The sequence below is a fragment of the Phocoena sinus genome, chromosome 3 (assembly GCF_008692025.1).
Source record: "Phocoena sinus isolate mPhoSin1 chromosome 3, mPhoSin1.pri, whole genome shotgun sequence".
In the NCBI taxonomy this organism is placed as follows: domain Eukaryota; kingdom Metazoa; phylum Chordata; class Mammalia; order Artiodactyla; family Phocoenidae; genus Phocoena; species Phocoena sinus.
This window is the reverse complement of record NC_045765.1, coordinates 13440975-13465384: the sequence shown is the minus strand read 5'-3', so window position 1 is coordinate 13465384 and position 24410 is coordinate 13440975. Positions and strand designations below refer to the sequence as shown.

The window sequence follows — 24410 nt, the reverse complement described above, 5'->3', positions numbered from 1 at the left end:
GGCTTGTCTCTCTTGCAGGAATGACCACTCCTTGGATTGACTGGGGACATGGAATGGGCCCCCAGGCTGACTATAGGTGGACTGGGTATGGGGGTTCCCAAATCTGCAAGATGTAGAGGTCTGGGATGTGCAGTGAAGTGGGCCTGGGTTCAAGTCCACCTCTGCAGATGACTTCAAGTGTGGCCTTGGGCAAGTCACCCCGTTGCCTCTGAACGAAGTGTGAGTTATCCTCAGCCAACCCTGCTGGGATGTCACAGGCAGCCAATGTGATGAAAGAATGGCAGGTGTTTCCTGAACTGTAAAGCACTGTGCCAGCCTCAGTGAATAACATTCCTGCCACCACACCCTCTCCAGAGGCCTCCTCTGGCGATTCTAATGAATCAGTGAGGCGGTGAAGCTTTAGTCCCCTTGAGGAATTCAGGGATTGAGGGGGGAAAAGGCAACTTGAGTGGTCGAGGGTTGGGCTTTGGGGGGCCCTGAGCTGGGACAGCATGGGCCTGATCTCCACACCTCGTCTCTGCCCACCAAGACCCACAGTGAGGCACTTCCAGCCCTCTCGGTGGAGAGACATCCAGAAGTCACCCCTTTCCTTGTACAAATGGGGAGATTGTGGCCCAGAGAGGGTGCAGCCACACCCAGGATCACATAGTGAGGACAGAGGTTAGATCCTTGGCTGCCTCCCTCTTGTCTGCCAGGTTAAAGTTGGGAAACACGTTTTCGGAGCAGCTGTGACTCAGTGATGTGTGTTTATTCCCGGAGCCCAGGGAGACCAGATTCTACATTGAGATGAGGGGTCGCCCTGCCTTCCTCTGGCCCGGCTCCTCTGCAGTACCCTCAGATGCGGATGTGGAAGGTGCTGGGTGCAAAGAGAAAAGGAGTCTGTCAGCAGGCAGAGGGTACCCTTCCTTCGTCCTTCTCCCCAACACTCCCACCAGGAGTCCCCGAGGCATGCAAGGAGCCACAGTGGGTGGGGGAGAGATAGACCCCCTCAATAAACCCCAGGCCGTGGCCTTCCTGACCCCCACAGGGGTTGAGAGCACATCATTTTGGATCAGAGTGTACATCCTGGCTCTGCCCCAGACTCTAAGTGCGCGGCTACCCCTCTCTGGGCCTCAGTTTACTCCCCTGTAAAATGGGGATAAGCTGTCCCTCCTTCACTGTGCTGTAATAAGGGCTAAAAAGAGGCCAATGTACAGGGCGGGACATACAGTAGGTGCTCAATTAGTAGCAAGGGATTCATCCTGGTGTCATTATTTGTGTCTCTGTGGCGGGAGACCAGCCTTGCTTATCCAGGGTAGAGGAAGGAGGCCCTCTGGTCATGAAAGGATACCACCAATGATAACAGCCACAACAGCAACCATAAAGCAGTTACTGAGCACCTACTGTATACCAGGCACTGCTCTAAATTCTTTCCGTGTACTAGCTCAGAGGTCACTCAACTTTTCTCTGCAAAGGGCCAAATAGTTGATATTTCCAACTTTGCACAATGACTCAGCACCACCATGTAGCTCAAAAGCAGCCGTAGACACTATGTACACAAACAGGCATGGCTGTGTGCCAATAAAACTAGCAATAGACACGGAAATTTGAATTTCATACGGCTTTCATGTGTCGTGGAGTATGATTATTCTTTTATTTTCTCCCCCAACCATTTAAAAATGTAAAAACCATTCTTAGCTCACGGGAGGTACAAAAAAACAGGTGGTGGGCCAACCCCTGTATTAAGTCATTTAACCCATGCTATCCACCCTACAGTGGAAGCACTGATTCTCCCCAGGGCTGCCAAGTGCTATGGTACAGTCTGTTCACTACAAAATGTTCAAGCAACTGAGGGCTGAAGTCCAACCATATTCCACTCACCCAAAGAGCTGTGTCCACCCAGAGGAGGTGTTCACAAGGTCTCTAATTATCCCCATTTTAAAGACACAGGGACTGAGGCTAGGGAGGTCGGGAAAATTCCCCAAGGTCACAAATGAATGAACAGAGGGATTTTCACAAAGGGAGTCTATGAACCCTTTCCATAAGAGCCTCTCTCATACATGGGAACGGATTGTGCAGGGTGGAGAGGAATGTCACCTGAGGAAGTCCGGCGCCCGCAGGATCATGTTCTGGAAGTCTTCCAGGGACAGTCGCCCATCGTGGTCCCCGTCGGCCTCATCCAGCACCTTCTCACACACCAGGCTCACCTCCTCAGCGCTCAGCTCTCCCCGCGTTAGCTTGGTCACCGTCTGCTCCAGGTCCCACACACAGATGTAGTCATCATTGTTAAAGTCTGCGCAGCAGAACAGGTGGGGCTGTGGTGGTGAGGGGACACAGGGGCAGGCAGGCTGGGCCAGTCATGGGCACATCTTTTCCCTGTCTTACAGAGGAGGAAACTGAGCCACTGGAGGGAACCCAAGACCCTAGGGTAATATCTGGATCTTGCTTTGGAATTGGGCAGGGACCTGCTGGGAGGTCATTCATTCACTCAAGTATTTATTGAGCACCTACTATGTGTCAAGTGTGTGATAACTGTTATTCATTCCCTCTTTCAACAAGTATTTATTGAGTGCCTACTGTGTGCCAGGCACTGTGATAAATTTTCATTCGTTCAGCAAGTATTTACTGAGTACCTACTAAGTGCCAGGCACAGAGACAGATGGTGAACCAAAAAGACACTGTCACTGCCCTCGTGTCTCCTCAGAGAGAAAGTCAATAAGGACTGAACAGATGAATGAACAAGAAATTAAGCAGCATTGCTCCATGAAAGGAGAGAAATAGGCTGTGGCATGGAGAGTAACTCGGGGGCATGGGTTACTTTTCACCAAAATTTCAAGGTAAGAAGGAGCCAGGGGAAAGGTATTCTAGACAAGGGCACAACAGAGGCAAAGGCCTAGAGGCAGAAAGAGTTTGGTGTGTTGGGGAAACAGCCAGGCCATTGTGGCTGGAATGGAGTCAGTAAACGGATGGGGTGGGGAGGTACCAGGGTGAGGTGAAGGACAGGGCCACGCAGGGCCTCGGAGCCCTTGGGGAGACATTTGTGATGGCAGGACAGCCCCTGGCCCGACCCGGTCTCATTCCCGCTTCCCCACCCCGGGTCCCTGCACACACCATAAATTTTAAAAGCGTAGTAGGCTTTGAGGTCGCGGGGAGCCATTTCACTCATCACAGAAAACATGTCCAAGAAGTTGTCCAAGGTCATGTGGCCATCCCCATCCTCGGAGAAGACCTGGGCAATCCTCTGACGGAAAGGGTTGTCCTAGAGACAGGAAGCAGGGAACCAATCCCTGACCAGGACCTTGGGGGGAGGGCTCTGCATGGTTTCACTCTCAACACTCACCTTCCTGGGAACCTCCAAGTACCCCTCACCAAGACTCTCTTCCTCCCATGATCCCTGGAGAGGACTTCAGGCAACTCCAATCTCCACCCCAGTGGTCTGGGTGTCGTTAACCCCATTTCCAGCTTCAGAGGCAGTCACATGACCCGAGTGAGGCCAATCAGGGATTTCCATTCACCTGGCATCCGTGATTGCCTCTGGGATGAGCATATGACTCAAACTTGCCAATCAGAGGCTGCCCTGGGAGAGTTGCTGAAAAGTTGGGGTGGAGGAACCTTATTTCTGCTTGTTGCAGAACTTATGGGAGGAAATCTGAGGCAGCTGGTGTTTCCCTTCACTACCTCAAGAGAACAGGCTTCCTGAGACTGAAGACTCTTCCTGGGAGAAGCTGAAAGATGGAGGGAGATTCCCAAGCATATTCTCAGAGACCCTGGTTCCAGCCGTACATGATGCTAAGCCTCTCCCTGCATTTTTGTTCATGTGATCCAACCCATTCTGTCCCTCTTGAATGAGGTTTCTGTCCCCTGTGATAAAATAATCTCTATCCACAGTCCCTCACCCCAAGAGTCCCCTCCAGAGTCACAAACTATGTGTCAGACAACCAGCTGAGAAGAACCCACATTTAATAGCTCCTACTATGAAAAGAAAAACTAATGTTCCCTGAGTACTTGTCATGTCACAGGCCCTGTACTGAGCCCTTTACCTGCATTATCTCATCTCATCTTCCCAACAACCCAGGGTTTAAATCCTGTCTGTGTCATGTCCTAGCTGTGTGATTATGAACAAGTGTCTTAACCTCTCTGAACTTCAGTTTCTTCATATGTAAAATGGAAATAATCACAGTACTCACCTCATAGGAATGCAGCAAGGGACATCCCTACTACTTTTTCCCTGCCTGCCCCATGGCCCAGGCATACCTTCAGTTCAGGCATGCTGCCAATGAGCTCGTAAGGAACCTTCACATCAGGGTAGCTGGTATAGTCGAGAGGGACAAGCTGGGGGGCAAGGTCCTGGTAGCGATAGAAGAGCCTGGTGTGGGGACAGAAACAACGAGAAGGTCTGGGAGATGGGTGTGTGTGGCCTTGTCCCTACTCTCTCACTCTTGCAGCTGCTTACTCTACACTGAAAGATGCTGAGTTCCCAAGAGCCATTAGCCGTGGGCCTAAGCCTCACACACACAAAGCCAGACACAGGTGCCTTTATCGCCCTGGGGACAATGCCAAGGTAAAGAGAGGACTCCAGAGCTAGGGAAAACTAGAGTGCAGGAAGCAAGCCAGGGAGGAGGAAATTCTTCCTGGAGGAGGGGGCATTGATGCTGGGTTTTGAAGCATGAGTAGGAGCTTACCAAGCAGTTGGGGTTGACAAAGAGAGAGTGTTTAAGGCAAGGTCATTCATTCATTCCCTCTTTCAACAAGTAGTTATTGAGTGCCTACAGTGTGCCAGGCACTGTGATAAATTTTCATTCATTCATTCATTCATTCAACAAGTATTTACTGAGTACCTACTATCTGCCAGGCACAGAGACGGATGGTGAACAAAACAGACACTGTCACTGCCCTTGGGTCTCCTCCGAGAGAAAGTCAATAAGAAGTAAGCAGATGAAAGAACAAAAAAGTAAACAGCATTGCTCCATGCTAGGAGACAAATAGCATTCACATTTAGCATTCAGAGAATCTGAGCCAATCTATGTACCTCTGGACATTATCACATCATTGGCAAGGCCTCTAAAGGCCCACATCCTCACACTTTCCTTCTCTCCCTTCACAGCGGGGGGCAGGGTTCTCTCAATGGGGCGGAGCAAACACAAAAGTCTAATATTCAGGTTTTTCAAAAGGGTAAATGAAAGACATTTTGCAAAACACCAAATGCCATACACACTACCTAGATGGTAGAGCCAGCTCTCCACCCTAATGCCCTCACCTGGTGACACCATACCATCATTGAAGCATGCTGAGCAGTAGCCTTGTAGAGACCATCCTTGATGAGTCAGAGGTCCCCAAGTTGCTAGGGACTGTCTCTGAGGGGACAGGAGCCCCTCGGTCACATGATGACTAGGAACTCGAGGAGGAGATATCTGGAACTTCAGTCCTGGGTTCCTTCAGAGAATAGCCTGGGCTTGGGTTTGGGCTTCTGTATGGCCTTGTGTAAGTCCCTCTTCCCCTCATCCCCCTTTCCCCTCAGTAGGTCTGTCTGACAAGCGAGAAGCTTGAGGCAGACAAAATGTTAGTCTCCAACTCCTTGGGGCTCTACCCATCTACCCAGGGGCCTGGGGTCAGCCTCCCTTGTCTGAGCCTCAGTTTCCCCATCAGTAATCCAATCGTGATGGCCAGGATGACCTTGCAAGCTGTCCTCACCCAGACAATGGGGCTCACTGGTGAAAGGTGTGTCCATCAATAATGGATGTCCTGTGCCCACACAGTTGGGGCCTTGGCCCCTATCACTCTGCAGCTAAACCCCAGCCAGCTTCAGTTTCACAGCTCCAAGTTCATGGGTCGGGGCCTCTGGATAAGAGCTCCAGAGTGATGGGATGAGTGATGATGTAGAATACCCACCTGTGCCTGTCTCGCTCACACCAGGGACCTGCAGCAGCCTGGGGCCACCTTCTCACTCTCTAACATTGATGTCAACCCCACAGCCCAGAACTGGCTCTAGACTCTGCCCCTGGCCTCCCAGCCTCTTGACACTGGCCTCAGGGGGATCTTTCTAACATGCTGATCTGTATCTGCCATGCTCACACACTCTCCATGGCTCCCCACCACCTTTGGGAGAAAGGCCAAGCTTGTCAGCCTAGAGACGTGACAACAGGACCAGATGTGACTTCTCAGCCTTCCCGTCTCTGCATCCATCCACCAACCATGCACGCAATCCCCCCATTAGTGCTTTAACCCTTACGAAACATTGAACGTGGTCAAATTGCAAATCAAGCAACGTATAGCAAGTTTCCACCTCTTCCTCCCTCCTCCCTAGACTGACCTCATGATTTCCTTCCTCGTGAAGAAGGTGCAGTCCTGCGGAGAGAGATGTTGGCTTGACCCAGACCCTGCCTGGGGGGGGGGGCCTCCTTCCTCTCCCACAAGCCCACGTCCATCGCTGCCTGAAGCCACACACAGAGCCTCCCCAGAACACTTGCTGACTGCACACCCAGGATGAAGAGATGCTGTCCCCATTTCTTGGGCCAGTAAACCAAGGCTGCCAAACCCACCGAGGGCCCGGCCCATCACGCCTACCTGATATGCTTCCAGCTGCTCATGAGTAAATACTGTTTGCTTGTTGCCCATGGTGAAGACCACTGCCAGGACCCTGGAACAAGCTCCCAAAGCCCCCAAACTCCTCGGGGCCACACCGGTCGGCAGGCTGCTGTGTACCAGTGTCTGGGCAAATCTCCCTGCCCTGGTTGTCACCTGCCCACCCTCCACATCACCCCCAGCCTGGGTGAGACTCAAATTACAGCCGAGCTCTCTGGGCAACAGCCTGAGTATGTCCATAGCCACCAGAGCAAGGAGAAGGGCTTTGGGAGGTCACAGGGTAGCCCTCAGTGGGGAGAGCACACGTGCCACCACCAGGTGAGACCGAGGTTATGGGGCACCTTTGAGAGATGGGCAGGGTGATGGAGAGGCTGCCAGCACACCCCAGGTCAAATTCCAGCTCTTTACCCACTAGTTGTGTGGCCTTAGGCAAGTCATCTGGTCTCTCTGAGCCTTGTTTGTAAAATGGAAATTATATTAGTACCTACCTCATAGAGTTGTTCTGAAGATCTAATGAGATCATTAATACAACCCCCCAAAAAATATTTGACCACTGGATACAAGCAAGCTCTAGGCACATAATGGTAAACAAGCTAGATGAGGTATGCATTGGGGATGATGATGAGGACGAGGCTATGGCTTGAGAAAAGCAATCCAATGTCTAAGTTTGGGTTCAATAACACCAGAGTTCTTTATTGGAGTACTTGTCAGAGGCTTTAATATGTTAATGTGCGCCATACATCCTCAAGGGGTAAATACAATGTAGCAGCTCCCAACCTTATTAAGACTCAGAATCCTCTTGGGCAGAAAATCTGGGAGTTGAAAGTTCCCAGCCTGGCACTCCCTGCCCTTCTCACTCTGGATCTGGCCTCCTTCCACTTTCCTCTCCTGCTCAGCCAGTTCCAGCCCCATACCCCAGGCCCCCTGAATCACTCTTGAGTCTTCCCCTTCCCTCATCCCCACTCTCCCTGGCCTGGACCATTGCAGTTCCTCCCACAAGACTCCTCTGGCCCCTGCCTCAGCTTCTATACTGTGCCCCAGCGTGTGAAGCCATCCTGTAAAATATGACTATGATCAAGCTTTAAAGACCCCCCTGAAGATGATCTTTTTGGGGGAAAAAACTGACAATACCAAGTGTTGACGAAGACATGGAGCAACTGGAACTCTTATACATTGAGGGTGTGATGCAAAATGGTACAGCCACTATGGAAAATGGGTTGGCAGTTTTTTATAAAGTTAAACATACACTTACACATGACTCAGCAATCCCACTCCTGGGTATTTGTCCAGGGGAAATGAAAACCTATGTGCACACAAAAACCTGTACGTGTGCACGAAATAGAGACAATATTTGCAAATCATGTAACTGGTAAGGGACTAGTCTCCAAGCTATATACAGAACTATTAGAAGTTTACAACAAAAAGACAAATAACCCAAGAAAAAAATGGGCAAATGTTGGGGGGAGGGAGGGATGAATAGGTGAAACACAGGATTTTTAGGGCAGTGAAACTACTCTGTATGATACTATAACGATGGCTATGTATCATTATACATTTGTCCAGACCCACAGAATGTACAACATGAAGAGTAAGTTCTAATTAAACTATGGACTCTAGCTGATGATGGGTCAATGTAGGTTCATCACCTGTGACAAATGCGCCACTCTCGTGGGGGTTGTTGATATCTGGGGAGGCTGTGCATTAGTGGGGCAGGAGATGTAAGGGAAAACTCTGAATACCTTCTTCTCAATTTTGCTGTGAACCTAAAACTTCTCTAAAACCAAAGTCTATTAAAACAAAGCAAAATGGGTAAAGGATTTGAATAGACATCTCTCCAAAAAAGATATACAAATGGCCAGTAAGCACGTGAAAAGATGCTCGACATCACCAGTAATTAGGTAAATGGAAATCAAAACCACAGTGAGATACCACTTCACACCCACTAGGATGGCTATACTAAAAAAGACAGACAATAACAGGTGTTAGCCAGGATGTGGAGATATTGGAAACATCATACACTGCTGGTGGGAATGTAAAGTGGTGCAGACGCTTTGGGAAACAGTCTGGCAGTTCTTTAAAAAGTTAAACTTATAGGGCTTCCCTGGTGGCGCAGTGGTTGAGAGTCCGCCTGCCGATGCAGGGGACAGGGGTTCGTGCCCCGGTCTGGGAAGATCCCACATGCCGTGGAGCGGCTGGGCCCGTGAGCCATGGCCGCTGAGCTTGCGCGTCCGGAGCCTGTACTCTGCAACGGGAGAGGCCACAACAGTGAGAGGCCCGTGTACCGCAAAAAAAAAAAAAAAAAAAGTTAAACTTATAGCTACCATATGACCCAGCAATTTTTATTCCTAGGTGAAGAGAATTGAAAATATATGTCCACGTAAAAACTTGTACATGAAAGAAAAGTAGAAACAACCCAAATGGCCATCAATGGGTGAATGGATAAAGAAATTGCGGTCTATCCATACAATGGAATATTATCCAGTCATACCAAGGAGTGATGCACTGATTCATGCTATGACGTGGATGAACCTCAAAACCATTATGGCTGAGTGAAAGAAGCCAGACACAAAATGTCACATGTTGTATGATCCCATTTATATAAAATGCCCAGAACAGGCAAATCCACAGAGACAGAAAATAGATACACGGTTGCCAGAGGCTGAGGGAGGGGGAATGGGGAGTGACTTCTAATGGGTATGGGGTTTCTTTTTGAGGTGATGAAAATGTTCTGGAATTGAATAGCGGTGAATGTTACACAACATGGTGAACGTACTCAGTGTGACTGAATTGTGCACTTTAAAGGGTGACTTTGATGGTATGTGAATTGTATTTCAGCTTAAAAATTTCTTTGTACATAAATTTTTATAGCAGCCTTATTCATAACCTTCAACAACGGGAAAAAACACAAATGTCCTTCACCTGGAGAATGGATAAACAAACTGTGGTTTGTCCATATGATAGAATACTACTTAGCCATAAAAAAGAATGAACTATTGATATGCACAATGTGAATGAATCTCAAACGCATTACGCTTAGTGAAAGAAGCCTCACTTCCTTCAAGTGAGTCAAGAAGACATCTACCAGATGATTTCATCCACTCATGTGACATTCTCAAAAAGACAATACTATAGGAACAGAAAATATATTAATGGTTGCCAGGGGCTGGGAGGTGGGAGGAGGAACAAGGGAATTTGGGGGGTGATGGAACTGTTCTATATCTTGATTGTAGTGTCGGTGACATGGCTGTATTCATTTGTGAAAACTCATAGTACTGTACACAAAAAGGGTGAATTTTATTGCTGGTCAATACATTTTTTAAATGAAGACAATAACAAAACTAGTTTTTAAAGACCTCCTTGCTCCCCATTGCCTCGTGGTTGAAGTCCAAATTCCTATGCCTGACCCCATCAAACACTTTGTGATTTGGTTATGTAACTCCCCCCCCCCAATTAATTAATGATTGAACATGTACTGTGTGCCAGGCGCTGTCCTAGGTCCTGGTAATACATTTGTGGAAAAAAATGAGTTTCTGATCTCATGGATCTCACATTCCAGTGAGCAAGCAACCAAATAAACACATAATTAGTCAGGAGGGCTAAGTTCTAAGAAGAAAAATAAAACAGGGCAGACATAGATAGAGATGAGGGTGAGCTATGTAGATGAGGGTGAGCTATGAGGGTGAGCTAACAAGATTAGGAAGGGAAGGCACCTCTGTTGGGGTGACATATGAGTAGTGACTGGAAGGAAGTGAGTGGGAAGTAAGCTGTGTGGGAAGAGAGTCCCTGGCAGTGGGAACAGCAAGTGCAAAGGCCCTGAGGCTGGAGCAAGCATCACACAGTTGAGAGAGAGCAAGCCAGCCAGTGCTGTATGTAGGGGCTCAGCAAGCACTAACTATGATTAAGTTAATTAATAACGGTTAATTAAGCTGCTGCTCATGTCTGCCATTAGAGGCTGCTTCTCTGATACACCAGCTCCAATGATGGAATTTTTTTCTTTTTTGCATTTCCAAGAAATCAGTTTTCATGGTATAAATAAATTAATTTTATCTTGGCATAGATCAATTTCAGCTTTATTATGTTAAACTATATGCAACAATACCTTATAGTATATCCTGGACTTCAACCATGAGGCAATGGGGAACAAGGAGGTCTTTTTAAATCCCCTTATAATATAGGCTATAGGACTTCCCTGGTGGCACAGTGGTTAAGAATCTGCCTGCCAATGCAGGGGACACAGGTTCGATCCCTGGCCTGGGAAGATCCCACATGCCACGGAGCAACAAAGCCTATGTGCCACAGCTGCTGAGCCTGTGCTCTAGAGCCTGCGAGCCACAACTACTGAGCCCGTGTGCTGTAACTACTGAAGACTGTGTGCCTAGAGCCTGTGCTCCGCAACAAGAGAAGCCATTGCCATGAGAAACCTGCGCACTGCAAGAAAAGTAGCCCCCGCTCTCCGCAACTAGAGAAAGCCCACGTGCAGCAAAGAAGACCCAACACAGCCAAAAAAATAATAATAATAATAATATAGGCTGTAAAACTCAGAATCATAATAACAATACTGCATGTCACTAATCACCAGGGAAATGTAAATCAAAACCACAATGAGATATCACTTCACATCTGCAAAAACAAAACAAAACAAAAACACAAAAAAAACAAGTGTTGGCAATGACGTGGAGAAATTGGAACCCTTGCACACTGTGGGTGGGAATGCAAAATGGTGCAGCCTCTGTGGAAAACAGTATGGATGTTCCTCAAAAATTAAAAATAGAACTACCATATGATCCAGCAATCCCACTTCTGGGTATAAATCTAAAAGAATGTAAATCAGGAATTTGAAGAGATGTTAGCATTCTTATGTCCATTGTAGCACTGTTCACAGTACCCACAATATGGAAACAGCCTGAAAGTCCATCGATGAATGAATGGATAAAGATGTGGTATATATATAAACAATGCAATATTATTCAACCTGTAAAAAGAAGGAAATTCTGCAATATGTGACGACATGGTTGAACTTTGAGGATGTTTGCTAAGTGAAATAAACCGGTCACAGAAAGACAAACACTGCATGATTCCACTTATATGAGATATCTAAAATAAATTCTTGGAAGCAGAGAGTAGAAAAGGTTGGCAGGGACTTGAGGGAGGAAATGAGACGTACTAATCAGTAGGCATAATGTTTCAATCATGCAAGATGAATAAGCTCCAGAGATCTGCTGGACAACATTGTATCTCTAGCCAACAATAATGTAGTATACACTTTGATAAGAGGGTAGATCTCAAGTTAAATGTTCTTACCACAATAAAATAAAATAAATAAAATAAAATAAAATACATTCAACTACCATACAACCCAGCACTTGCACTCATGGGCAACCCCCAGAGAAATGAAAACGTATATTCACACAAAAACCTATAATGGCTATTTTATTCATAATAGCCCCAAACAGGAAACACCTCATTTGCCCTTCTTCACTGTAATTGAACCAAACTTGGGTCTGCTTGCCTGCATGCAGCAAATCCAATCTACTGACACCAGGTCTTGCTGGAGGAAATTTCAGTGTTTTTTGCAAGGTGCCCAATGCAGGGCCAAACAAGAAGAATGGGCAACTCATTCTCAAAAGACCTGAACTCCCGGATGGCTTTCAGGGAAGTGTTTTTAAAGGCAAGGTGAGGCAGAGGGTCATAGGGTGCGGGATCAGCTCGTGTATGTCCTTTTGATTGGTTGGTGGTGAGGTAGCAGAGCGGTGTTTGGGGAATCTCAATCATCAACCTTCTGGTTCCAACCGGTCTGGGGTCTACGTGCTGGTGGTCAGCATGCAGTTAACGTCTTCCATCTGGTAGGGGTTTTAGTATCTGCAAAACAACTCAAGGATATGGCTCAGAATATTATCTATAGACCTTGAGGAGGAACCAAAGGTCCCTTACTTTGTTTAATGGCTAAACTATTATTATTTTGTCTCACTTGACTGTTTTCTTTTGTTTCTGCACCTTCTCACTTCTCTGGTTAAGTTTGCTCTTTGGAACTTGGGGAAGGCGTAGGAGGCTAAAGCTTGTCTACAAACAAGAGGTGGAGGACATGGGGTGTGTCCCCAGGAAGGTCCTGCAGGGTCCTGCTCAGTTTCATCATCACATCATACCAGGAGCTATACCATGTCACCAACAACATTGGCTTTGATCACTTGGAAGGCGATATGTCCCATGTTTTCCCCCCATACCCTATGTTTTTTCTCTTTCCATACCCTATTCTTTGGAAACAGTGTGGATTGTCTTACAGAAATGCTCCTTACGTGAGTCCTTGATGGCACAGAGGGAGATGTCATGTGATAAAGCACAGGCATTGACAACCTAGAGTTGGAAAGTGATTTTGAAGAGTATACTCTGAATATGAAGACATTTAGGAAGCCTTAACTGATTCACTGGTTTTCTTTGTATCTATACACAGCAGTAGCATATAATGAAAATCTCGAGACTCTTCAAAAGGATATAAAATAAAAATTGTAAGGAATCAAAAGCACTGTGTCATAGTTCACTTGTCACATTTTCCTTCTTAGAACACCAAATATCAGTGGGGGTAATACTGCCCCCAAGGGGGTGAAAATTGGTTTGCGGGGAGGAGGTGACAAAAAAAATCTTAGATATTTCAGTGGTTTGTGGCCCTCCAAAGCTTAACCCTCCCTCGCAAAATCTTATTCATCAGCATTTAACTTCTCTAATTAAATTAAATTAAAATGGTCTCTTTAGGGGGGAATAAGGGGGGGGAAGTGGTTGAAAAACACTTTCTTAAGGTTTATAAAACAGTGATGCATCTAATTTGAGCGGATGGCCTCATAGTGGTTGACAAAAACAAGGATCAAACAGTACTCAGTGTGCATTGGATTATGTCTGTGCCTCAGTTTCCCAACCTATAAAATCAGGATGGTTTACATAATAGGGTGGCTGTGAGAGTAAATTAGATGATCTCCATATGAGTCCATATAAAGTATTAGCTGTTATTGTTATCATCATCATCACTCCCATTTTATAAAAGAGGAAAGAGAAGCTCAGAGAGGTCAGACCACTTGCTCCAGGGCACATAGCCTTGGAAGTGCCAAAAAGGAGCTCCAAGGCTGCTGGGTTGGCTTGGGGAAGACAGATTTCCACACCTGAATCTTTCCTGTCCCTCCCTGCGGAGTTGATTCTGTCGTGGACAGCCCCACAAGTAAGCTGGCGCCACTTGGTCGCCCCCATTCACTGGCACAGGGAAGCCCCTTCTTTCTTTTTCTTTTTTTAAAATTTGTATTGGGGTACAGTTGATTTACAATGTTATGTTAGCTTCAGGAGTACAACAAAGTGAATCTGTTATATATATATTTACAGCCACTCCTTTCTTGGCGATCTCATCAATTCCGGTTCGCCAAAGGTTGAGCCTATGGCTGGAGAATTGGGCAGCGGTTTGCTGCCCCCTGCAGGTAGAATGGGAAATGGCAGGCATCGTGCCCTCCTTTGTCGACCCCCTCTAGATTTGGGGGCTCTTGCTTCTCTCTTCTTTTTTCTCCTCCACCCCCATAATGCCCTCAAAAAATGTCCCTGGCACAATTTGGGCAACAGCAGTCCAAATTTAAATGCACAAATGCACATACTCTTGGACTCAGCAATTCCACTGCTACAGATTCAGGCCACTTGCAAAACTCAGATAAGATTTGTGGGCACCTAGGTGGTCATTGGTTGGGGAGGGCTTCACTCATCCACAGGACATCCAGCTTTGAGGAAGGTGGGGTGGAAGTGTACCTGCTGTCTTGTAAAGAGCTTCAAGACATTTTGATAAGTGAAAAGCTGAAGGCAGAAATAAAAGAACATCGCAAAGATATATATATATATATATATATATATATATATATATATATATATATATTGGCATATACACATTTTGTGCTGCAAAGAATCAAAATGAACTTGTTAATCGCTTTGGAAGGAGGTGGGAAGGGAAGCTTCTACTTTTTTGTTTTCCTTTTTCTTTCTTTCTTTTAACCAGTTTTTTTTACTGTGTGGTTTTCTTACACGGAACATGTGGATTTATACATATATCTTAATGTCAGCAAAGGATTATGGGAGATTTTGGGCTTCTTCCCTGTTTCTCTTAGTGTTAAAATCTCAATGATAAAATTTTTAACTCAATACATGAAAGCAGTCACAGTATTCTCATGGGGCAAGGGTCAGTGACAAAGCAAGTATAGAATAAGATCTCATTTTTATTTTTTTAAATTATAAATAATAATAGACTGAAATAGAAATCAAAACACTAACAGATTTTTTTTTCTGTATGGGAGCGATTTCTACTGTCTTCTTTGGGTTTCTCTGTATTTTTTTCTATTACGTATTCCACAATTAATGTTTGTATATCTTTTGTAATCTGAAAAAAAATAGATACACAGCATTGTGAATGCATTTAATGTTGATGAGTTGTACAATTTAAAGTGGTTACAATGGTAAATTTTATGTTTTATGCTACTTACCTGGTTGGTTATTGCAAGGTTACTTTTCTTTAGGCGATGGTAGGAGTCTATCAGGCAGATGACCTAACTAGTGCTGACCAGGCAATTCCTGATTGACTACTTTGAGATTCCATTTCTGGAAAAGCCAAAACTGTAATTAAGTCTCAGTTTGGTGATGTGGCACTTAGTATAAGTGACTCCATTTGAGGTCTTTCCATTTATTGATCTGAGGCTTATTTACTACATAAAGTGAGTTTCCTCTGTGTCACATGAAAAAATGAGAGGAGAGCCATGGGGCTGAGAGCATTTTCATCCAGGACAGAGGAAGATGATCCACACTGAAAAATAATAATGTTTAAAAGAATGGAAGGGAACAAAGATAGAACTGTGTTTTGGTTATGACAATAGTTCTGCTTATTCAACAAACAAATTACTTGTGATATCAGGGAATTAAAAGCCCAACTCACTGGAGTCCCAAGTGTTATGACACTATTAGATCAGGTTTTTTGGTACACCTTCTGCAACCATATTCTCTTATCACAGCCTCAAAGCCAGAGTGGCTGAGAATCAACATTTTATTCTGAGGAAAACCAAATCTTGCTACAATTCTACCTCAAGAAGCAAAGGCATCTGGAGTGAGCCCAAGAGAAATGAGAAATATGTCCATACAAAGATATATACTATGTTCACAGAAGCTCTATTCATTATAGCCACAAACTGGAAACAACCCAGATATCTATCCACAGGTGAGTGGATAAGCAAGTTGAATACATTTATATATAATTGTGTTACCGAACCAAACCTGGGTCCGCTTGCTTGTGTGCAGTAAAGCCAATCTACTGACACTGGATTGTGGTGAAGGAAAGTGTAGTGTTTATTGCAGGGTGCCAAGCAAGGAGTCCAGGTGGCTAGTGCTTAAAAGGCCTGAAGTCCCTGAAGGCTTTCAGGGAAAGATTTTTAATGACAGTGTGAGGAAGGGGGATTGTGGGGTATGTGATCAGCTCATGGACCTTCTTCTGATTGGTTGGTCAGGAGGCAATTGGGAGTCAACATCATCAATCTTCTGGTTCCAACAGGTCTGGGATCTATGTGCTTGTGGTCAGCATACAGTTAACTTCTTCTACCTGGTGGGGAAACCCTCAAAGGGTATGGCTCAGAATATTATCTGTAGCCCTTGAGGAGGAACTGAATGTCCTTGACTTTGTTTTTGTTTTTTAAGTATTTATTTATTTTGGCTATGCTGGGTCTTAGTAGCGGCATGCGGACTCTTAGTTGCGGCATGCGTGCAGGATCTAGTTCCCCAACCAGGGATCGAATCCAGGTTCCCTGCATTGGGAGCGCAGAGTCTTAGCCACTGGACCACCAGGCAAGTCCCCTTGACTTTATTTAATGGCTGAACTATTATTACTTTGTCTTCCTTTCTTTCTCCATTGTCTCACTTCTCTGATTAAATTTACACTTTGGAACTTGGGGACAGCCTTGGAGGCTAACCTCTTCTACAAACGAGAGGCAGGCAGAAGACATGGTGGGTGAGTGGGTGGGGGAGGGTGTGTTCCAGGAAGGGTCCTACTCAGTTACAATGGAATAACACTTACCAATAAAAATGCAGTACTGTTATACCCAACAACAGGAAGAATCTCAAACACACTATGCCCAGTGCAAGTACTCTAACTCAAGAGAACACATGGTTTATGATTCCACCTATATGAAACTTTAAAAAAAGACCATTATGACCTATAGTGAGAGAAAACAAATTTGGAGTTACCTGGGGAAAGGGATGGAAGAATTAACTGTAAAGAGGAACAAGGGAATTTGGGGGTGAAGGAATGTTCTTTATCTTGATTCTGAAGGCGATTACATAGGTGTATAAATGTGACTACACTCGTGGAAGGCTACAATTTAAGTGGGTGCATTTTACTGTTTATAAATTGTACCTCAATTAAATCGATTTTTATTTTAAATACCACGAACATATATTTCACATACTACCGTCATTTACCAAAAGCTGAAAAACTAAGGAGTACTTACAAAATTAGGTTATCTATTGAACCCTCAAAATATGGCAATAAAGGAGAACAGAACATTCAAATACGCGCAAAACACTCAATAAAACGTTGGGTTTTAAGAAACCGGTGCTTTGTCAAAAAGGCTTCCCAGATTTAGGTGCCCAAGGCGGGGGAAATTGGAAGTGGGCGCCAAAGCCGGAAGTGTGGCAGGAAACAGGATGCAGAAGCTGGGGACGCGCTTGACTCTCCAAGTCCCCCCCCCCCCGAACCCGGAAGTGTGGCCCACGTCCAGGGCAACTACGCATGCGCACAGACTAGATCGGCCAATCAAAACGAAGGAAGGCGGGCGTTCGGGTGAAAATCGGGAAGTGTGGCCTTTTTACGTTCCGGACGTTAGCCGAGCGCCATGGAGGCCTACGAGCAGGTCCAGAAGGCGCCCCTGAAGCTGAAAGGCGTGGCAGAGCTCGGAGTGACTAAGCGGTGAGTCTCGAGAGGCTGCCCCTTTGAGCCTCTTCCTGAGACCCCGGAGCGTAGCCCTCTGACCCGCCGTTACCTCGTCTCCCCTCCCAGGAAGAAGAAAAAGAAGGACAAAGACAAGGCGAAACTGCTGGAAGCGATGGGAACAAGCAAAAAGAACGAGGAGGAGAAGCGGCGCGGCCTGGACAAGCGGACACCGGCCCAGGCGGCCTTCGAGAAGATGCAGGAGAAGCGGGTAAGGCGGGTGGGAAGCCTAGCGATGTCCCGCATCGATGGCCTGGGTCTCCTGGGGTGGATTCAGAGGGCAGGACCCGGAGACCCGTAACCGAGGTCTACACCAGAACGCTCCGGGGAGGGCAAGCGGTCAGTGAGGACCTTAATTCCGGGGAGAAGATGCTGCGTGAGTAAGAGAGTAAGAGTCCACGGTCGGGGAGCTCCGAGGACAAGAAGGTATTCTGGCCGGATTGGACCGCAGAGGGGAGAGCTAGAGACCCGGCTTTGGATTCCAGTGCTGTCGCTCGTTTGACCCGTAACACTGGTCAGTGACTCACCTCTTGATGCCTCAGTTTCCACATATGTAGGGGTCAGAATCATGCTTTCTCCTAAGAGGGATGGGAACTTTGGATGAGGTAACGTGGGCAAATGGCACTCAGTCTGGCATAAAGTCAGTGCTCAATGGATATTAGCTGTTGACATTAAACGGGCATACTCACCGCTGTAGGTCACCACGAAGTGTTCCCATGACGACTTTGGCGGCTTCAAATACGTTGTATGTTCAGGCCCTGAAAAATGATTTCTCTTAATATTAAATACTTAATAAATTTGGGTGGCGACGGGTAGGAGAGGTCAGCGTAGGATAGATACGTTCAGCCCATTATGTTTGGGGGGAATAATCCGTCTAGGTCAGTGGTTCTCAACTGGGGGCCATTTTGTCCCCCACCCCCAAGAAGACATTTGGCAATGTTTAGAGACATTTTTGTTTGTTACAACTTGGGTGGGGCGGGGGTGGGCAGGGATGCTGCTCAACATCCTGAAGTGCTTGAGACAATGTCCCCCAGAGCAAAGATTGATCTGGCCCAACATGTCAGTAGTGCCCAGGCTGAGAAACGCTAATGGTGGTCTTGGTGATTTGGTCCAGTAACGTCAGGAAAAAGTTAACTCATTACTCTCAGGTCTAATTGAGTCATAGGAGAGAAAAAAGAGAGAGAGACTCACTGGCTTTGACATGACAGACCTGCGTCCCATTCTGTCTCTACCACTGTTGGTGGTGTAACTCTGGACAAGTTGGCTCACCTCCCACATCTTAATTTCTTCATCTGTAAAGTGGGACTCAAGTCCCAACCTCATAGGTGGTGAGGATTTAACAAGTGAATGCACTTAAGCCCGTTCCTTAAGGTTATAGTCAGAGGCAGGGCTGGGATTTTACTGCTGGAGTTGGGGTGGAGAGGGGGAGAGGCTCATGCAACCATCAGAGTGACTAATAATGGCCCCTCAGAGTAGGGCAGCAATAGTGGAGGTGATGGAATGTATCGGGTTTGGGATAGGTTTTGAAGGAAGAACAGCCAGATTAGCTGATGGGCTGGGTGTGGGCTGGGAAAAAGGAATCAAGGACGACCAAGATTTTTGGTGGGAGAAGCTGGTGAGTGAAGGTGCTGTTTTACTGAAACAGGAAGAACTGGAAGTAAAGCAGGCTTCTAAAGTGGGGGGATCAAGATCTTCGTTTTAAAAGTTAAATTTGAGGTGCCTGTTAGAAACCCAAGTGGAGAATTCTCATGGACAGTTCGATACCTGAATCTGCAGTTGAGAGGAAAGGTCTGGGCCCAGATCAACATAGGGGAATTGCTTTGGGGACTGCATGAGATCCTTTGAGGAAGGATAGTGACAGAGGAGGTCTAGGATCTGACCCCTGGTGATCAGAGGGTGGCAGAAAAGAAATTGCAGAGGAGCACAGGACGGAGGGATACCAGGAGAGAGTGTGTCCTTAGGAGCCAAGTGGAGAAAGTGTTTCAAGAAGGAAGACGTGATCAGCTGTGTCATATGCTGGCAGGAGGTCTAGGCGGGTGAGCACTCAGAGCCCTTAGTTGGCATTTGGTATGAAAAGGAGGAAAGGCTGATTAGAGTGGATCCAAGTGGGGGCAGGGAAAGGCAGAGATGGAGACAAGGATTAGAAATAAGTCTTGGGAGATGTGCTGTCAAAGGGAATGGAGAAATGGCCTCTAGCTGGAGGGTAGAAGGTCAAGGTGAAGTTTTCGTTGTTGGCACTGAATACCAGAAATACTCCTGAGGGTTTGGTTTGACCTAGCGGAGGGAGAGAGGGGGGCAGGAAGAGAGAGAGAGAAAGAGAGGGGAAGAGAGGGAGGTACATGAGATGGATGAGAGAGAAGGGAGCAGGTGTGGACAAAGCGAGGTACAGTTGGGAAATGCAGATTCCCTTGTGGAAGTGTGTTGGATTGAGCACAGTGGGCTTTATAGGCTGGACAGCTCCTGGAAGGAAGACTCCAGCCTGGTAGAAAGGATCAGAGCTTGGCATTTCCAGCCCCATCACCCACTGTGCACTCTGGTCCTCATTTTCTCTTGTCTGTGAAGTGGGGTTTGCAACAGCACCCATGACACCCTCTGAACTTGGTGCGTGGAGTGAGAAGAGGGAGGGCAAAGCCCCCCCAAAGTGCCTGGCATTGGTGACAGCTGCTCAAGTCAGTGTGGCCTCTTGTGAGGAGACACGGGCCTCACGTGGGCTTACAGCAGCAGGAAGGGGCAGGGATGGACAAGGCAGATACTTCAGAGGGAGAGGGAGTGTCAGCCAGGTGGGAGCTGACTGGACATAGAGGGAGATGAAGAGGCAGCAAAGGAAAGAGGAGGGAAAGGGAGGGGCAGTCAGGGGGCAGTCTACAGTATATCTCATGCTTTTGTGGGTTGCCTGGGCTTAGCTGGGTGGTTCTTCTGCTGGCCTCCCTTGGAACCTGGTGCAGTCAGATGGCAGCTGGGGCTGGAGGCCCATCTGGGCTGGAAATCCAAGATGGCTTCACCATCACGTGTCTGGTGCCTCATTGCTCCTCTATGGCCTCCCTCCCCACATGTCATCTCATTCTCCAGGTCCTTTCTTTGCAGCAAGGTCATCAGACTTCCCGAATGGTGGCTAGCTTCCAAGAACACAAGGCAAAACCTGCTAGGCCTCCTTACAGCTTCATCCCAGCACTGGCACTGCATTCTGTTAAGTAAACCGTGTCACAGGACCAACCCAGAGTCAGTGCGACAGAGGACTGCACCAGGGCACCAGTACCAGGCAGCTCGGTTGGTGGGGTGGGGTGGGGCACCAAAGTGAGTCGGCCACAGTCACCCAGCTAGTAAGTGTAGAGCCAGGTGCGGCCCCAGGTCTGCGTGGCTCTGCATCCCATGCTCTCACCTCATACCAGGTATAATTGGTGTTAAGCATGAGGGTAGGTCGTGGTGGTACAGGGTGCATGTTCCAGCATCATACTTGTCAAGGCCATCTGGGTCTTGTAACCCTCTTGGCTCTGTGTCCTGTCACTCAAGCACCTACTCTGTGTCAGGCTCTTTACCTTCCTCATTTATCATCCTTCCTCAGACCCCTTCTGAGGCTTTCTTTTTCTGCAAACTGGGAATGCAGTCAGTTGCCCAAGGATGCAGGAAGCACATGTACAGCTCCCAGCGGAGTCTCTCTCCTTAAGTCAGTGCTAGGACGTTTCCCGCCACTCAGACCAAAGGGCAGCTGATGTGAGTTCCCACCGGGGTGTGTTATGGTCAGGCATCCCTGCTGGACCCACCTGAGTGGGGTTGAGGGAGGGGTGAGGTGTTCACCCTGAGACCTCCAGCCATTCTAAGTGTGAGAGCCAGGCTGGCTGGGGGCTCTCATCTTCCATCATGTGCTGGCCTGGGCTGCATCAGGCATGTGACTCACCTCCATTTCTCTCCTCTCTTCAGCAAATGGAAAGGATCCTGAAGAAAGCATCCAAAACCCACAAGCAGAGAGTAGAGGTAAGTCATGTGCTGGTGGGGGAGACTGAGCCATGTAAGGACCAGGCTGGGCCCAGAGGCTAGGAGCCTGGTAGAGGAGCCATTGGAGTGTTGGGGGGGGGGGTGCTTTACCCAACCTCCCCAGGGTCATATAAGGGCAAGGCCAGGGTTCAGGCATCTATAATGCCTGGCAGGGTGGCTTTGAGAGGAATGGGCTCACTGAGGAGAGACAGGATGTGGAGAAGTGGGAGTGGGCAATGCTGCGTATCCCTAGTGCCCTGCTTGGGTCTGTGCTGACATGGGCTTTCTCCTCGGCTTTTCCAGGACTTCAACAGACACCTGGACACACTCACGGAGCACTATGACATTCCCAAAGTCAGCTGGACAAAGTAGCCTCCGCTCCTGGGGTATGGAGTGGCATCAAGGAGAAGCAGAAGGCAAAGTTGGGGTTATATTTGGCGCCTTTGGTATTTTCTAGAAACATTCTTTTACACACATCCTTGCATCATCTGCTGAGACAGTGCTTTTCAAAGCTGTATGTCCTCATTCTGGAACTTGATTAAAATAAGACCGTCCTTTTACCCTATTTTGATTTCTCAGTAGCACATAGAAGAGAAACATTTTTAGTTTGGAAAGTGTATCCAGAGATTAAGGTTATTTCTGTGTAAGTGCCATGGAAAAGTGGTTTTACCCCCGAGTTGTATCTGACTCTTTGACAGCCAGCCAGCTGGTTTTGCCTGGATGAAACCGACTCCAGAGGACAAGGAGCTAATGCCAGCATGGCCTGCAGCATGTACACCCCTGTAGGGCCCTGCACAGGCTGCCCTTCCAAGCTCCCTCTAGATTGGGGCTTATGCTCTCCCATCCAGGGGTTGGGGAAGCCACTTGCAGCTACGGTCTTCAGTCTGCCCCCTCAGCCTCCTGGCCCGTGAGACAGCACAGCCAGGGAAACAGAACAACCACCTAAGGCAAGGATGGAACATACACCTTGTCCCTTTCTAAACCTGTGGCCAGCATGTAGCCTCTTCTCCCAGTATCCCCATTCCAGACATGCCTAGTGGGTGTTGCCATGGCAGGCATTGCCAGTCAGGCACAGCATTCTTTGTGATGGAACCCAGACACAGCCTGCCATCGTACCCTCAACACTGGGCTCCAAGCAGCCCCCGTATTTATTCAGAGTTGGCACATAACATGTTTGGCGTTACTGGCCTAAGGACACCTCGAGGGTGATGGGACCGAGGCAGACCCCCAGCACAGACAGACGTGAGTGTAGTCGAAAGGAAGGACTCAGGTTCCCTTGCTGGAGAGCCAGGATCTTTGAAGGCCTCTGTATACCCACCAGATAAGGATCAGATTGCATATGCTGTTGGGAAAAAATGTGTTGACATAGATGCTGAGAGAATAAGAAAGGCAGAAAACAAAACCATGTGTTGGGTTTGGGACTGTCATATGTGAAATGCAGAATAAAACAAAGTTATTAACTGTGAGTCTGAGTATAATTACAGGCTGACTACCACTAGAAACACTGCCTTTAGGATTATCACACACAAAGAATGTGTGTACCACAAAACAACTATTCTCCCTCAATTTGGAGAAAATTAGATGACATGTGTTTCCACCTGGGGTTTGCAACCCACCTAAAGGAGGTGACATACTCTCTCCTTGCGGTGGATTCCCCCACTGACTGGTAGAAAGGCACTTTCAGGCCTTCGCCATCCATGAGTCAGCAGTTGGGGCCTGTGAGCGTGATGCGGTGGCGCTGTGAAGAGCCTGCTTCGGTAGTGGGGAAGACAGCTACTCCAATTCTCCCTGCCCATCAGATCACTCCAAAACTGAGTGGCTGAAAACAGTGGAATTTCTCTCTCACAGTTCTGTGTATCGACCATGCTCAGCTGGATGGTTCTGCTCCACGAGGTGTAGTTTAGTTCATGTGTAAGTTACATTGACTTGCCTGGGGCCAGAACGTCCTCTGGAATCTCCCTTTACATAACCTGTTCCATCGCCAACACAAGTCATCGCCAGACCCACTCTGGGAGGGAATTACACAGGGCACGAACACCAGAAGATGCGGTTTATTGAGGGCCATCACTTATAGTCTACCACAGTGGTTCTCAAAATCTGTATGTTAGGCTCTCCTGGGGAGCATTAAGAACTACTGATGCTGCCCGGGGTGGGGTTCCGTCATGAGATTTTTCAGAGCTCCCCAGGTGACCCCAGCATGCAGCAAAGTTTGAAAAACTCTGGTCTAGCACAATCAGTATGGTCTTTTCTGAGATGTCACAGAGGTCAAATCTGACTTATACATTAACTGCCAAGAATGAAATTCAGATATGATTCAAATTCCTTCCTCCGCATATGGAGAAAAGGAGGTTACAAGTAACTTATGTGTAAACAGTGTTTACTGTGACAGTACTCTTGGCACTTGGAAGTCTTTGTTTCCTCAAAAGACTTTTGTCCTCCTAGCCCCCCGATACTGTATTACACATCTAAAATGCCCACAGCAAGCCTGAAAAGAAATCCTCCATAATGGAAAGGGTTGCCTTTCCTGGGTGGCTTTTCTTTTTGCCTTATGCTTTTTGGCATTTCCTCAGTTTTTCTTCAGTGAGATGTACAGTTTTGTAGTTAGAAAAAAGACATGTTTTTCTAAAACACTGCAATAAATTGGGCAAGGTATGAGGCTAGGCACGGTAGGATTTCTTAAGAGAGAGTTGATGTCAAAAAGCCTCAGTTGGCTGCTTTGTGGAAGAATTCTTCCAGCCCAGGATTCACTTGATAACCTTTAAAGATTCCAGTTTTCTTCTCTGGATTTTCTTGCACTTACATCTCTACCCCAAGTAGAGGATGTATAACCACAGAGTTGCAAAAACTATCTTTGAAAACCCCAAGTGGAGGTAGTAGAGAAGATAAGAGAGAG

The 24410-nt window shown here is 47.1% G+C and overlaps 2 protein-coding genes across 3 annotated transcripts; one reads left to right on the top strand and one right to left on the bottom strand.

Moving 5' to 3' along the window:
* Nucleotides 1-727: 727 nt before the first annotated feature.
* On the bottom strand, nt 728-6604 carry CIB3 (calcium and integrin binding family member 3). 2 transcript variants are annotated; one of them, XM_032627879.1, is made up of 6 exons: nt 6544-6604; nt 6290-6324; nt 4234-4345; nt 3091-3238; nt 2077-2272; nt 728-856 (listed from the first exon to the last, which is right to left on the bottom strand). In XM_032627879.1, exons 1-6 carry the CDS (start codon nt 6592-6594, stop codon nt 835-837), a joined length of 564 nt encoding a protein of 187 aa, XP_032483770.1. In that variant the 5' UTR covers nt 6595-6604; the 3' UTR covers nt 728-834. The 2 variants fall into 2 exon arrangements, with proteins under 2 accessions (XP_032483770.1, XP_032483771.1); XM_032627880.1 differs by lacking the exons at nt 4234-4345; nt 6290-6324.
* A 10788-nt stretch (nt 6605-17392) lies between these two features.
* Nucleotides 17393-22983, top strand: FAM32A (family with sequence similarity 32 member A). The gene is made up of 4 exons (XM_032628574.1): nt 17393-17524; nt 17615-17756; nt 21464-21517; nt 21821-22983. Exons 1-4 carry the CDS (start codon nt 17451-17453, stop codon nt 21887-21889), a joined length of 339 nt encoding a protein of 112 aa, XP_032484465.1. The 5' UTR covers nt 17393-17450; the 3' UTR covers nt 21890-22983.
* Nucleotides 22984-24410: the final 1427 nt, after the last annotated feature.

What these genes read in the sequence shown, in the direction of transcription:
- CIB3 (XM_032627879.1), bottom strand. Translation starts at nt 6,594, where the DNA reads ATGGGCAACAAGCAAACAGTATTTACTCATGAGCAGCTGGAAGCATAT. An exon ending in GCAGCATGCCTGAACTGAAG is followed by an intron (nt 3,239 to 4,233) that starts GTATGCCTGGGC and finishes TCCTGTCTCTAG; the next exon opens with GACAACCCTTTCCGTCAGAG. An exon ending in CGGGCGCCGGACTTCCTCAG is followed by an intron (nt 857 to 2,076) that starts GTGACATTCCTC and finishes CTTTGCACCCAG; the next exon opens with CACCTTCCACATCCGCATCT.
- FAM32A (XM_032628574.1), top strand. Translation starts at nt 17,451, where the DNA reads ATGGAGGCCTACGAGCAGGTCCAGAAGGCGCCCCTGAAGCTGAAAGGC. An exon ending in GAGCTCGGAGTGACTAAGCG is followed by an intron (nt 17,525 to 17,614) that starts GTGAGTCTCGAG and finishes CTCCCCTCCCAG; the next exon opens with GAAGAAGAAAAAGAAGGACA. An exon ending in CCCACAAGCAGAGAGTAGAG is followed by an intron (nt 21,518 to 21,820) that starts GTAAGTCATGTG and finishes CGGCTTTTCCAG; the next exon opens with GACTTCAACAGACACCTGGA.